Genomic DNA, 16,588 nt, shown 5'->3' with positions numbered 1-16,588 from the left:
TAGATTGTAAATGTATTTTATTTTGTAAGCAACAATCAAAATATATTTGTGTTACTGATTTCTTCAAATATTAAATGGGATCTTAACAAAATTTGTCCACTTTGATGTATTCTTATACAACTTTGGAATCTGCAAAGACCCTGACTAAAGAAACAGAAGTAATTGTACAACTGAGACTGAAGGTGTTACAGTGCTGCAAATGATGCCAGATGTCTTACATTTAACCAAATACACCTTCAGAGGTCCCTTGATTTTGAGCATTAGGAACAATAGAGGAATATACACTGAAAGTATCACTAATAGCTTTTTGCATTGCTTTATTTAAATACGACAGTATCCAACATAGCTGCTAAACACTGGACAATATTTGAAGTCATAAGTACATCCACATGTTCCTCCAAATGACGTTTGGGGTCCTAAAAGAAAAAAATAAGGAAAGAAAAAGAAAAAAGAACTGTATTACTGGTAAACGAATTACTTAGATTTCTTCAGTAACTGATAAAACTGGTAAAGAAAGCCAAACCTAAATTTATATATATTTTACAATTTAACTTCTAAATCTGTTACAATGAAAAACTGATTTACACAATCAATGCTATGACTCTCTATCAGAGATTATAAAGAGTAACAAGGAATTCTACACAGCCTGCAATCATATGATTAAAAAAAAAAGTGTAAGCATTTATATGTGTGTATAAGCCCGAGTGCGTGTGTGTATTTTCTGCCTTTCACATATATTGAATGTCTAAGGGGATACTTTACTCAAAGCAGACATACAAACAGGTATGAGTTCAGTGTGAATTCTCATCACTTCCTCTATTATTTTAATTTAAATTTAATCCCTGTATAATTTTAATATTTCAGGAATAGTGCTTTAAATGATTCAGGAAATATTCTTGGATCAAAAGTCATTGTTGGTAGCTTAAAAATTTAAATACAATTTGCATCAATTCTAAAATGCTAAGAGTAAATATTTCAGGCAGCTATTTTGAAAAAATGTATCATAGCAAAAGAATATATAGGTACAATCTTTTAACTTAGACCTGATCAAATCTGTATTTGAAATATCTGAATTAAAAATGAGGCTTAAAATTGCTTTGTAATAAAGGAAGTTAAATTAAAATGCTCAATTTATATTTATGTTTAAGGTTGAGCTGAATGAAGTATTTTAGTTAAATTTGAAAGCTTTCAAATAAAGGATATATATTGCACACAATAAAAAACTTCCAATAAAGCATTATTTTCTTATGAGTATTGCTAAAATACCCAAGACTCTTAACTTTAAACAAATGTTCATCACTGGAATTATTTCTTGGCTGTTCTTTTCTAAACTACAATTTCAATACGCTTGATTTCTTTAAACAACCCAGAGATACGACATGCTAACATAATAATTTGAAATTTTCTTTATTTCAGAAATATGCCTTAGGGCATTTTAGGTGAAAGAGACTGAGAAAGACTGGCAGGAGAAAAAGATATTGGTCTGATTCCATTATAGACAGTTTTGCTTTTGCCATGCAGTAGGCCAAACCAGTGAAGTAGTGTATTTTTTAAAAACGATTCTGATTAATATTGAACTTTGCCAATTATATATTTTTCATTCACTTTTATTTTAGTTTAGTCCTTTTATTTGCTGCTAACTGTTAAATGAAATCTACATCAAGAAACTATAGCTTCAGTTACTTATTCAAAAAATAGTTACTGTATTCTATAAAAGTACAAGGCTCCAAGAGATGATCTAATATTATATATTAGACTAAAATAAGTAGTAGGAAAAGAAAACACGGGTAACTATATCACACCGGATGAAGAGAAGAAGATGAACTATATTTCACTTTGTTTTTGGAGAGTTCTTGTTTTTAAATTAAAATATTCAGAATGTAGTGAGATCTGATTTCACCAATTATGATATGTAAGCCAGACCTTTGCCCCTACTGCTCTGTTGGAGTAACTGGTTTTGTAGTGAATTGGTAATACACTTCGCTCAGTTATCTACATTACTTCTTGTGGCAGCTGGGTGATTCTTAGAGATTTCCCATCCAAGAATGGTCCTGGCCCAAACCTACAGAGCTTGTGAGATGTGATGGGATCAGAGCATATGGTAGGATGGCTGAAAGCAAAGACAGCTTAGTGTCTTGCATCTGAAATATCAAGATTCTGCCAACATCAGCAATATGATAACCATGTTCCATGAAATGAAAAAAATGTAATCAACATTCTTTAAAAAACAGTCTAATTAATCTGTAGATTCATTTAATTGGTTGGTATATTCCCCCCAACCCTCAGAAAATAGGAACTAAAATATATATTTCATCTTGGAAAAGTGAAAGAGCAAATACTTAAAACCCTTTCTCTTCACTCAGTATAGTCCAACAAAGCTCTAAGCTCTCTCAGGAACATTACTTACATATTGAAGCCTACATATTGATAAACTGTATCATTATGAAATAAATCTACCATTCTATTAATGATCTTCACTGATAATATTTCAAGTAAAAATAATACTTAAAAAATTAACTCAGGACACAAGTTCGTAATTTCTTTCTAGTAAATTATTTTCACTAAAGATAGTATCTCACAGGCATATTTATGATTTACTTCTCTACAGACGGCAAAGAATTTGACATCAAATAATTCAGTGACCTTTAAAATTATTATCACATTTACACGACAGAAGAAAAATATAGAGTGAACAGACAGAAAAAAAATCATATAGCCCTAAAACAGTTTTAACTCTACAAGAGCATATTATTATTCGACTGCATAACCTATTACAGTACACCTCACCTGCTTGCCAACATTCTTTATTGCCAGCTGTTCAGGTGTCATCTTATCTTCTTCTTCTACAGCCTGTGAATGAAACACAAAGGACAGAGTTTCAAATTCTAAATTTACTTTTCCCACTGCAGAATAATCAGCAAAGACAATAGTGATTATAATTTTCATTCATAGAACCTTTTATTCAAGTAAGTTACTGAAAAAAAGCAATTTTGCTCATCTTCAGAATAACCTTCAGGGTAATGAAATCTATTACCACCATTACTTTGAAAATAGACAAGAAATACGTAAAAGACATTGAAAATATCAAACTAGATCACCAAATGGTAGCATTAACCATTTGGAAACCGTTATGAATTCTTTGAGGGAAGGCTAAACCGAAGGGTAGAAGCACCCGGGGTAGTTCATTATGACATTGTAGTACTAACTAGTCCTATTCCGTCGTCTTTTCCTTTTCTTACTTTCACTCTAGCTCCCTCCCAAGTTCTCATTTGTCTCTTTTTTTCTTGTCAACTGAACCTGTGCATACCCAGTATCTATTTAATACCAGTAACACTTAAGACCAAAGGAGCTGCTGACTTTTGATCCACTTAATAAATCATATAGTTTTCTCTCTTAATCACTTCACATATTTAAACCTCTAAAAGTAATACATGTATTCAGGAAAAAACCCTCACTACTCCACGTGAGTGATCTTTAGTAATCATGAAGAAATAGAGAATAATCTGAAGTTTTCAACATCAAAAAGTTACTCGAATCAAAAGCCAAATCAAATAAAAATTAAAACAACCATAACAATAATATAAGCAAATCACCTTCTACTATTTTCAGAGTTAGCTACAAAATCTTATGTGTAGGATCATAAATTTTCTAGCAGAGTCATTCTGAAATAATTACAGAAGATTCAGATTAGCTACCCACTGCCTTCCTCTCGCAATAATGGCACCACCACAAAGCATCTTTATTGAGAATTCGAAGTTTAAGGAACCTCCTTCTCAACAGTTTGGGTACGTTACTGCCTGAAGCTAGCACTCTGCATCAGGTGCACTCCTGGACCATGATTTATCCATAGCATCTGATAAATGGAAAACGAATGAAATTAAGGATCACCAACTCTAAGAAATACCACCCGGGCACTTACCAGAAAGATGGTAAAGGGGGTGAGATGGTGGTGGCAGAAAGCAGGAAACCAAAACCCCAGTGAGGGTTAGATTTGGATACTCTAAACTTAATAATCTTGCAGCTGCCAAATTTCTTCATGTGTGAACAATGAACATGTAGGAAATGCAATCATCAGACATTTCCCATAAACTGGGAAGTTTGGCTGCATTTCACACCTTCTTAATAGTTTTGTAAACAGAGAACTTGAAAATGAGCAAAGATGGCAAGTGTCTAATTTTATAAATGGACAAACTATCTAGAGAATTTTCCCCAGTAGAACCTGCCTAAAGAGAAAAGATGGTGTATAACTATTGTATCTACTGATTATTAGAGGATACTTATTTACAACACATCACTAGGAAATACATTTATGACTCATAAAACAGAAAGAAAAATAAAAGTTAATAACACTCCAAATCTAGAATCCCCTAGACAGAGAATATGTTCATTTTCAGAGTCATATGTCACTCCTATTATTCTCAGCTAGTTAAAAAAAAAATTCCTAACTGGGAAACTGCTTCTCTCGGTATCTCAATGTTTTACATACAAAAATCCTGGCAACATACAAAAAGTTTGTCTTTCTAAATTACTTTTACAAATCATGACACTATACCTTACCAACATGAAAACATATTAGATGAATGGAACAATTCACATTAAGTTTGTACTCTATACTCATTCAGCGTTAGTTGTTCTATGCACATGCCAATGACAGTACTTCACAGTACTAGAAAGAGGTAAGAGTTGGAATTTGTCTCAAAATACCAATCCATGTACAAAATAGTTATTACAGAATATTTTGGAGTACTGCAAATATCAAAGATGGCAGATAGGCAAAGATGAAAGTCAAAAAGCATTTAAAGCATTGATCTTATTTGAAAGGTTAAATAGAGTCTAAAAAACTCTAACTCAATTTTTTAAATCTTTTACATCATTTAACCACTTTACCAATTAGTTTTTCCATTTCCAATAATTAAAAGAGAGAGTTCACAAACTCTTTGAGAAGTGCAGATGGTAAAAAGTACTCCCAGCCATAGATGCCATCTGGAAAATGAGGAGCAGCTGTAGATTTAGGCATACACTAAGGTTGCAAACCTCAATGACAAAAGAGTAAGCACATCTCTTACATTTTAAGATAGACCAGACCAGATCAGATCAGATCATCAAACCCCTAAATATTTTCTCCACCTACCTAAGATACCTATAACCTCATCTGCCATCTGGGCAAGACTAGTTTGTCTTCATTCATAGTTCTAATCTGGCTAGTCACCAGCAAAAATTAAGAAATGGTAGCAGCAGAAACAAATGAAATTCAGGCACAGGCAGTGTCCTCACTAGGCAAACTTCTGTGTTTATGGCAACTCTGTGATTTGGCATCAAATTTTGCTTTTGCATTCGTGCTCTTCGGTTTACTCAACCAACAAAAAAGCACTGAAAATGTTTGTGGCTATTCACACTAGAAACGTTTTTAACAGTTTATCAACAAAGACCCCCAGATGGCTATCCCATCATGCACGGTCTGCACAGTTCTACGAAATTCCTGGAATTTGGTCTATATTATCATAATCCCCTCAGATGTACCCCCTATCTTAAAGAGGCTTTTACTAAACCCATTAACCTCATTCACTTTTTTCTGGTAATGGTCAAATTTCTCAAATGGAAAACTCTCTCAAATTCTACCATTTTATTTACCCTTTAAAAAACATGGATTGGATCCTTGGCACTTTATTAACACTCTTTTAAGGATCTCCACCAGGTAACTTCCAATGGGCTCAGTTTTCTTGAACTTTCTGAACACCTTTAGAAGTCCTCCAATACCTGTTTTCCTTGGGCTTCTCTTTTTCCCTTTGCCATGTTAATTTTGTTCACCCTTTAACATGCTATGCTGCCGTTTAAGCACATGCTTTCTAAAATCACCTATATGGTAAATTTTTTCACCGTTAAACAATCTCTGCATAGCTGCCAGTGAATGTCAGGATAATGTATTTTACTTTCTTCTTGGTTTTTATATCAAGTCAATGTACTGACTATCTAACTGAAAATCATAGTATGGGCTATGAGGGTAGAGAATAGGTTTAAAAAGTGGCTTTTAAAAAACATACTTGGGAAAGCAAAAATTAACAAACACGAAATAATTAGAGAACTGAAAAAGTAGAAGAGGCGTGAGTATGGAGAACAATAAAAGTGGTTTTTTCTACAACCATCAGTAATTAAACATTAACATACACATGCTTTTACAAATATTAATTTACTGAATCCTTGAAAACCCCAGTGAAGTAGTTAAACTACATTTTACATATGAAGTAATTAGGCACTATGTCCTTGGGGGAACTACAAGTTAATCCCAGCAATACTTCCACTTTAAAAAGATTTTTCTAACTCTCCTTTTGGAATAGCTTATAACACTCCAGTACATTCTATACATGTCCTCTACAGTAGAAATTTCATCGTTTTACATATTCAGTAATCACTGTGAAGTACTCACTATGAGTAAGACAGTTCCTGCTCTTCACTGAGCTCGCATTTGGGCTTTACTTGCCTGTAAATCTCAAATTATAATGCAGTATGAAACATACAAAAAAGGAGTGTGCACAAAGAATGATGGGGTCACTACAACCATATAGCCTATAAGCAATGAAACTGTGATTTAAACACAGTCCTATCTCTCTCCAAAGACCTGGAAGTAACATTCATAGCAATTTGGGAAATCATTACTTTTTAGTGACACATCCTGAATAATAAAGCCAAAGACATGATTTATTAAGTAGCCCTGAACAGCATAAATTCTTCCTAAAAATCTTATAGGGAATTCAATTTTAAAATTTAATTACATGAAATAGAGATATAAAATAAAGACCATATGTGTGCAGGCGTGAGTGTGTTTGCATACAAGTGTGTGTGTGTTTAATAGAAATTGTAGTTCAGTTTGTTGAAAAAAATTTCTACGGCAGAGTCTACTTGTTGCCTATCCACTATACATCTTCCTTTTCTTCTTTTGTAATATAATCCTGATTTTATTAAAGGCAACAATGCTCCTAGCTAAAAGACTACATTATATAGCCTTTCTCAAAGCAAGGTGTGTCCACCTGACTAAGTTCTGCCAATGAGTTATAATCAGAAGTGCTGGATGGGACTTAACAGAAAGGATCCTGTAAGGGAACTGATTTAGCTGGGAAGCACCCCCTTTTTGCCCTTCCTTTTTTTTTTCCTGTTGCCTGGAACTCAGATGAGATGGCTAAAGCTCTACTAATCACCCTGAATCATGAGGAGATCTAAAGGACAGAAGCCAATACAAAGAAAGTGGAGCAAAAGGTAGAAGAAATCTGGGTCTGCAATGACTTTAAAGTTTCAAACTGGCTTTGAATTCCAAGAGACATACATTTCTATCTTGTTTAAGCCACTGTTACTTTTAAGTTAACACAATCTTAGATATAAATAACACTTGCTTAGTGCAAAAACTGAAAATAATTCAGGATTTACATAAAGTATGTAATTCTCTACCTTTCAACCTTAGAGGTAACACTGTTAACAACACAGTATTTTGAAATACATGTGAGATGGAGAGGTATCTTTGAAAAAGGGAGGGAAGGTAACACAGTAGGGACTTTTCACGTTGTTATACAGTTTAATTTTTTACACATAACAGAAGGTTGTAAACATTTCTCTAAGTTGGTACTTGTAGAATTTTATTCTTCATAACAAACCTTAAACGAAAACAGTTTGGGGGCTAGCCCTGTAGCATACTGGTTAAGTTCACGTGCTCTGCTTTGGTGGCCTGGGTCAAGGGTTCGGATCCGGGGCACAGACCTGCACCACTCATCAGCCATGCTGTGGTGGCAACCGCATACAAAATTGAGGAGGACTGACACAGATGTTAGCTTAGGGCGAATCTTCCTCAAGCAAAAAGAGGAAGACTAGCAACAGATCTTACTTAGCTCAGGGTAAATCTACCTCAACAAAATAAATAAGAAAAAAGGTTGGTTTAAAGAGTTACATGCATTTAAAATTGAAAGATAAAATTGAAACATGGCCTCCGAAAATGTTATATCACTTTATTTTCCCACCAGCGGTGCATTTTCCCAAACCATTTTTTTAATTTGAAAAGAAAAAAAAATTTCTACTTATAACTTTTTTTCTTTGACTACTTAATAAGGTTGAGCTTTTTTCCTGTGTATACCATTTGTCTTCAGTGTGCTTTATAGCTCTTTTGTCCAATTTATTATTGTTTTCAAAAACTATTTTATAGAAATCCTTTGGATATTATGCATTTTTTGGATACTAGTGCTTTCTGTATTATAGGTACAAATATTTTCTCCCAGTCTGACTCCTAAAAAGCATTCAATAAATGTTAGTTTTAATTTTTACTCCAAATAAAGTTTACTGTCAAGTTACCAAAATTTTAAAACTCCAATGATATTCTTACTAGAACGAAAGTAATCTTTGGAAAGCTCGACGGCAGCTTTACAATATTGAGTTCTCTCATTTGGAAACAAGGGAATTTATTCACAAACTTTTTTAGTATTATTCAACTAAGTCATATACATTTATATTTCTTATGGTAATTGTTCCTAAGTATTTTATAATTTTGGATGCTACTATGAAGTGATTTGCCTATTTTATTTTTTAACTGGTTTTAGCCCATGTAACTGCATGGTTACCACCTACATAATTCTTGATTATAACAGTTTTCTAGTTTAATCTCTTGGATTTCTATGATTGCAAACACATCCTATCATAGTTAAATGGTGATAATCTGGCCTGGTTTTCTCAATATTTATACCTTATTTTGTTTTTCTTATCTTATTGCACTATCGCAAAACAAGATTTTCCTATTTAATATAGCTACCACAATAAACCAAATGTAATCATACAATTACATATTTTATACGTAATCATATACAAGATATACCCAATCTTTCTTTCAGGTTACTAAGTAGACAATATTTCTACCTGAAAAGTAAATTGTAAGATCTCAGAATTTATAGGACTATGTGTTTAAAAACAAGGCAAAACTTTGTTTCCATGCTATTCTTAAAATGCTCTTTTGCAATTCATTTTTCACTTGCACATTCATTTACAAATATCCAATCAAATCTTATCAATATTTTAAAAAATAGATGCATCTTGGAATGAATAAATTAGGAGATCTGTAGTAACAGAGTTGTGGGTGTTGAAGTTCAGTAATTAGAGAAATCAAGGACTAATAATCAAGCAGAATCTTCGTATGGAATTCAAACTTGAAGTCCAAAAGTTGGGACAAAGGAATTTAATTATTTTCTAATCTTCTTTTACTTTAGGAGCTAACTGGCACTAACAGTAATTACCTTAGTTTAAAACATCAACCAATTAAAAAGAATACTATGAAGAACTGGTAGCATGGGCCTTTCTTTTTATATTTTAAGTGTTACTAAAAACTCCACCGCATTTTCTTTCAATCACAGAGGGAATTACATTCCCAAATTTGGACTCCTTCATATCACAGCTTACACATTGTTTTCATTTTATAACCAAATCTTACAAGTTTTTGAGTACTACAGAGATTTTTTAAAACTGTAAAATAGGAAAAACTTCTGTGGATGGGCAGCAGTAACCATAAATAGGTTATTTCCTGGCAGTGGTACCAATATGAATTTACTTAAACTTGTAATGTTACAGAGAAATGAAAGCCATTCCCTACAGTCTGCTGAATAACAACTTAAGTCATAACTTTTTAATTTATAAAAGGTTAAACTCTTTTAAGTATGATAAACTAATTCTTTCTCTTTAATCTTCAAGCATGAAAACATTAAATACTAGAAAGAAATATTTTCCCTACAATCTAGAACCAATGGGGATTTCCAGCTGGAATACATATATATTAGGGCATGCTCTTCAAAGCCAAACCTAATTTTGCTGGAATTTAGTTTGTATGTTTTTTTCAAAGCTCAATTCTCTCAAGACTTGTAGCTGCACTTGGTAAATTTTATACACTGTCTCTTGGCAAATATCCATTTTGGTAAGATGTTTTTAATTTAAAAAGAGAAATATTACTTTTTGGTGTGACAACCAATATTAAGTTTAACTCTCTCCAAAATCTTCAGCTCTAGCCCCTACCGTTAATTTTTAGTCCCACATTTCTAACTGCTTGTTTAAAACAGAATTCTATCTCCTTTCCTAATCCTTCTACTTCTACCTAAACTGAAAATGTTAACGGTACCAACATACTTCTAGTCACCTAGGCAGGAAACCTTGAATTTTTCTTTGATTCCTCCCTCTTCTTTCACTTCATCTATCCAACTGGTGCCATGTTTTATTTGTCTATCGATGCATTCCTTCCCACTGCCACTAGAGTAATCCAGACACTTAGTACCTTTTGTTTCGGTAATAGCAAGCTCTTCCTAAACAGAATCTCCATTTCAAATTTCCTCTTATAGCACATTCTATACTGTTGTCAAATTATGTTTCTAAAGTTAGGTTCTGGGTAGATCATGCCCCTGATCAAAAAATAACTCTATCTTCATATTCCAAACTCTGTTATTTCAATATTTTTAAAAAACCTTATTCCTCACTATTCATCCTCATGTATTATGTACTCTAGCCAGTTTCCTAAACATGTTTTTGACTTTTCTGTCTCCTAGTTTCTGCCCATGATGTTTATTTTGCCTAGAGTAACATTTCTCTGTATGTGCAAATCTTATTCATGCTTTAAGGTCAAGTTCAAATGTCGTTATACTCTAATATAGCATCCTATGTCTCTTGCAGCTGAAAGCAAGGGCCTCTGAACTTCTACAGGACTGCACGTGGACTTCTCCATGGCAGTGTTCTCTAACTTCTAACTTGAATGAGTACATAAATCTCCTAGAAATCTTCTTAAAATGTAGATTCTGATTCAGTAGGTCTGAGAGCCTGCATTTCTAACAAGATTCCAGGTGATACTAATGCAGCTGGTGTGTGGACAATTTGAATACTAAGTTGTCATGGAACTCACCAATTTTGCCTGTACTCTGATTATTTATGAACTTTTCTTACTGTCCCTGTTCTCCTATAAATGAAGGAAGGATCCCTGTTTTCCACTGAAACAGGAGATATTTGATAAATATTTGCAAACATAACATTGTATAAGGTGTATATATGTTTTACAAATTGCAGGTTTTCAACTCATTAATGGGTTGCAAGCTATATATATATGTGTGTATAATATGTATATAATTGAAACAATGAAATTGAGTCAAATGAGAAAGAAAGTAGAATATATCACATGTAATAAGAGTAAATATTGTTTCATAAAACTTGTTGCAATCATATATACACATAAATATACGTTTGCATGCACCGGGTCAAAATGTAAAATCTATTCTTTATGTCGGTTTTGGCCAAAAAACTCAGAAAATACATGCTATGGGTTGAATCACATCCCCCCAAAAAGATATGTTGAAATCCTAACCCTGGTTAGAGATTAGAGTTATGCTGCCACAAGCCAAAGAATGCTGGGACCAACGGAAGCTAGAAAAGGAAAAGAAAGACCCTCCACTAGAGGCTTTAGAAAGAGCAAGGCCCTGCCAATACCTTGATGTCAAACTCCTGGCCTCCAGAATTGTGAGAGACTAAAGTTGCTGTTTTAAGACACCTAGTTTATGGCAATTTGTTATGGCAGCCCTAGGAAACTAACATAACACAGAAGATACAATTTAGTCACAGCTCAAGTTTTTTCTTAATTTCAGAATTGTAAAAGAATATAAATCTATGAACAAAAACAGTACCATGGCCATATATATTTTAGCACACAATAAACATTTTCAGGAGATTCTGCTAAATATAACTTTTTTAACATCTTCATATAAAATGGTCTCTCCTGGTTACTCTTCTTTACATCATCCTTTTTATTTTCTTCATAGCACTAATCATAATGTATTATGTTGTGTTTATTTGTTTACTTTCTGTTTCCCTACCAAAAAATAAGTTCTGTGAGGACAGGTCTTGCTTCTTACCAAACACCCAGTGCCTGACACATAGTAGGTTTTCAACAAACACTTATTAAATGAAAAACAGAAAAGTTCATAAAATAAATGATACATAGCAAGTATTAAATGCTATTGTTGTCTACATCTCCTTGTTCCCCTTCTCTTCTAATAAAAACTCCTCTGAATAATGAAGAGGTTACAAACGTAACACTATTTTACATGGTCTACAACAGGGGTTGGCAAAGTATATCCCACAGGCAAATCTAGCCAGCTGCCTGTTTTAGTAAACAAAGTTTTACTAGAACACAGCTTCACTCATCTTCACTCATTCCTTTACATACTGTCTGTGGCTGCTTTTACACTACAATGGCAGAGTTGAGTAGTTTCAACAGACTGAATGGCCTGCAAAGCGTAAAATATTTATTCTCTGATCTAAAAAATAGTCATTCTCTTTTCAACTATTTATATTTATACAATGCTTGACATCTAATCATACATATTCCAATGATTATAAGAAATAAATTTTGGAAATAACTTTTACCTTATTGTAATTCTTGGCTAATTCCAACATCTCTTTTACCACTGATTCATTGTGTTTACAGTGTTCACTGTAGTCCTGAAGTGTCAGACCTTCCATCCAACTCTTCTTATGCAAATTTAGCAACATCTAAAAAAGATAAAGTAATTATTTTCCTGTATTAAGGATATTTCCTTCACTTGTCTTGAGAAACAACTTCACAAAAAACTTTTGGAATTAATGAATTTAAATTTAATTTTATTAACTTAAACTCTAATAAGAATTCTCTTAAATTTATATTAATATAACCTAAGGAGTACTCCAACCCCATGGCCTTTGCATTTGCTGTCCTTCTGCCTCCAAGGCTATTTTCCTTATCTTTGCATGGATACCATCCTCACTTCCTTAGAGATAGATGCCTTCCGTCACCACACTACATAGAAAAGCCACTCACACTATCTTAAACATACTTGTTTTATTTTTACAAAATAACCTGTTTTATTTTTATAACACTATCAACACCTGAAACTTTTGTTTTCTTTGCATTTCTTTCTACTACAGAAATCAACAGGGCAAGGAGTTTGCCCAGTTTATTTCAAGATCACCAGGGTCTAGATTCTAGAACAATATCTAATCATAGCAGACACTCAATAAATATCTGTTGAATGAATGAATTAATGAAACTATCATGCTACACAGAATCTCTAATAGTTCATATAGCCCAGCTTTCAAATGCCAAGATAGGGAGGTAAATGCCCCATTTACTGAATGACTTTGTGTCAATCTTTCTAAGCCTCAGTTTACATATCTATGAATTGAGAGCTTATACTAGAGAATCTATGTTTCTTTCAAATTCTAATATTCCATTTATAATCCAAAAAATTAAAACTTTTTGACTGTCAGAATGAAAAGTCCTGAAACTGGGAAGGAAATAACAGATTCATCCAGTTTGCAATCACATTGGCAAATTGGGATCAGACTCTATTAATGATCATGGAACTAAACACCTTAGTTCATTGTTTCTCAAATTGGACTCCTGGTTCTGAGTACGTATTCTTGGAAGTTCCTAAGTTTTCAAGTTTAGAGTATTGTATTAAGACGGTTTTCTTAAAGTCTTAGTCTACAAATGTTCTTCAGTTGAAGACTATCACTGAACAAGAAGAGCTTTTTAAATAAGTGATAAGATTATGCAATATGAAACAAATGGTGGCTACAGAATGACTGTTCTTTCACTCTTAGAACCAATATACTTTAAGTGAGATCCATGAGCCATGAGGATCTGAAGACATACTCGAAAGTATATGAGTTTAGCTTAAAAAAATTACTTGTTTAGAGGTTTGCAGCTATATGCAGTACAAAGTTTTTCTTATGCTGAGGAATAAGCTGCATGTCAAAATCACCTATGAGACTTTTCAAGACATAAAACTTTCAAATTTCCCCATTCCCCTTTTAGGGCCCATGGGGGCAAAAGTAGCTTGCAAAAAAACTGGAAAAATCCTGCACAAGTACCTCCAATTTCTCTGACTGCTTCCCATCTTCTCTATTCATAGTGTTCTAGAAAATATATCCTTGAGAAATTCTGGTGCAGCTACAACCACCTATGCCATAAAGCTACCTATAATTAAGTGTTGAGAATTGGATTTTCCTACCACTTCAAAAGCAAACAAAGAAAGTTTGTGCAGAGCAGCAGGCTATCCCTACCATGCCTGGACAAGGATTCCACTGGGACCCTCAGGTAAGGCTTGGGGTTAAGTATATAGATTGGCGGAAAAAGAATAAAGGCAGTGCTTTTGGTACCAAGAAAGCACCTGAACTGAGCTACTAAGAACATAAATATAACATTAATTAATTTATGTAAGTATTTATATTGTGTGTCTTTTATGCTAAGGATGGTGACCAAGTTCATGGGGTACCAAAAAAGGGAAAAAAATAAGGGAGGGAAAAAATAAGGGAGCTAATTACATCAACATGTAATTAGCTGGATATTTCCAAATAACTGAGTGTCAGATATCAGACTGATAAAATATTTATATATCTGCGTGAATTTTTCAGTTTGTATCTGAGTGGTGCCCTTTTTCGAAGCCTATACCTATTGTATGTAAAATTAAAATAAGTGTTGAAAATGTACTTCAAGCTATCAACTATATCTACCACGGCAGATATAAACTTTGTGACACAAGCAAGCAGCTAGAAGAGAGCTTTACGGCTCTGTGTCTCCCCTCAGGCCAAGGAAGAACTGATGCCCTGCAGCTCATCACCATGCTCAAGCACCTAGAACCTTTGGGTGAATTTATCGGTGGCTTTGACCTTTCAAAAACAGTGGCTTAGCAAACAAAAAAACCCCAGCCTTCTTCTTTCAAAGAAAATCTTATAAAGCATCCTCCCCCCACAATAGATAAATGAGATTAAAAATGGAGGTGATCTGGTTGAAAGAGGGGATAATATGGAAAGCCCCACTTACTCTACCTCCCACTCACCATACGCACTAGAATCCCCTTCTAAGGTATCATTGTGAGGAACTAGCAAGAAAAGTCTTATTTCCTACTGGTTACTTATCATGTTTGGACTTGAGAGTACACACAGGAACCAAAATTTACTGGCTGTCAGTGTTCTTAAAAATTTTTTTTAAGTCCTTCACAGAAAGAAATATAAGAAGCTAATTAGGAATGTGACTAATTATAATAGTAAAGAAAAAAAGCCAGTTCATATTGTAATTTAAAAAAGTAATAGGGAAACTTAAATATTTGGCATTGGTTAAGAGAAAAACTGTACTTGAAATAATCCTAAAACAAGAAAAACAAGAGAGTGCTAATCAACGAAGATGCTAGGTAATCTTAAAAGTAATCAAATTCAAAAACTTCCTGGTATAAAAAAGGATAGGAATCTAGCTCTAAATATCTGAAAACCCTAAACTGCATTTTCCTTTTGACTCACTTTTAGTTCACCCTAGGTAAACATGGTACATTTTTTTAAAGTACTACACAATTACAATCTAATTTATTTCTTTCAAATTCGGAAAGCTATTTATTTAGTAATTTAATTACAAAAGGTCCTTTTACTCGAAAAGATAAGTTAATCAGGAAAATCACAGAATTAGGAGAAAGATTTTTGTAATTTATCATAAAACCAAACTGGAATGTTCGTTTCCTATTTCCTCTCCTGCTTTAGCACCTACCTATAAGGCACAATGTCTTTCAATATGTCACATAAAATATTCCTTTATTTTATGCTGCAATTCATCAGGAATGAAAAAATATTTGAACACATCAATGAAAAAGGTCAACAATTCAAATTCAAATATACCAGGTAACAGTTTAAATGGTTTAAAAGACTCTTTCCTAAGACTCTAAGATAAAAATTCAAACTTACCTTCTGTTCCAGTTCATTTTTCCGATAGTTAATAGTAATGGAGTAATAATGTCTGTTTAGTCCATGAATTAATGCCTATATAGATAAATTAGCAAAAGGTCAAATTAATATTTTTCATCTAATAAACTGTTTGAAACTACTGACATATCCTGTAGACAATATCTTTACCGTCTTCTAAAAAAAGCTTTTTATTCTAAATAAAGATTAAAATTTTTTTTCTCAGCTACAAATTTAGAAGTGGGCTTTAGAGGTATGGGTCACACATTCTTCAAAGCATGACACAGAGCAGCAAGCATTCAACAGTTTCAGTACCCTTGCTCAGAGTCAGAGACAGGGTTTGACCTCATCATAATCCAAATTATAAATTATTCATAATTTATAAATAATACATAATTTATTAAGTCTGATTTTTTTTTTTGAGGAAGATTAGCCCTGAGCCAACATCTGCTGCAATCCTCCTCTTTTTTGCTGGGGAAGACTGGCCCTGAGCTAACATCCATGCCCATCTTCTTCTACTTATATGTGGGATGCCTCCCACAGCATGGCTTGCCAAGCGGTGTGTAGGTCCGCACCCAACATCTGAACTGATGAACCCCAGGCCGCCAAAGCAGAACGTGCAAACTTACAGGCTGCACCACCAGGCCGGCCCCTATTAAGTCTGATTTTATCATATCTAGGGGGTTCTTTGTTATTTCAAACGAAAAGCCTAAAAAGTCACAACAATACACTTATTTCCTCACCCACAACATTCATCTGGGGTTTCTCTTTTTCTTAATTCAGTTCTAACAGATTCAAATAATTGTGTCTGTGCATGTCTCCAAAC

General features: G+C 33.6%; 1 protein-coding gene across 3 annotated transcripts in view; it reads right to left on the bottom strand.

The window, feature by feature from the left end:
* Nucleotides 1–16,588, bottom strand: part of PSMD14 (proteasome 26S subunit, non-ATPase 14) — a 93,798-nt gene continuing 77,210 nt past the window's right edge. For all 3 annotated transcript variants that reach the window (XM_014860063.3, XM_070507972.1, XM_070507974.1), the window contains 4 exons: nucleotides 15,766–15,840; nucleotides 12,421–12,546; nucleotides 2,788–2,850; nucleotides 1–416 (listed from right to left, as the gene is read on the bottom strand). In XM_014860063.3, the coding sequence (XP_014715549.1) occupies nucleotides 318–416; nucleotides 2,788–2,850; nucleotides 12,421–12,546; nucleotides 15,766–15,840 (363 nt within the window). In that variant the 3' untranslated portion in view covers nucleotides 1–317. The remainder of the gene's footprint in view (nucleotides 417–2,787; nucleotides 2,851–12,420; nucleotides 12,547–15,765; nucleotides 15,841–16,588) is intronic.

The sequence above is a fragment of the Equus asinus genome, chromosome 4, assembly GCF_041296235.1.
Source record: "Equus asinus isolate D_3611 breed Donkey chromosome 4, EquAss-T2T_v2, whole genome shotgun sequence".
Classification (NCBI taxonomy): domain Eukaryota; kingdom Metazoa; phylum Chordata; class Mammalia; order Perissodactyla; family Equidae; genus Equus; species Equus asinus.
The sequence above is the reverse complement of the archived record's forward strand: the minus strand, read 5'-3'. Positions and strand labels throughout refer to the sequence as shown.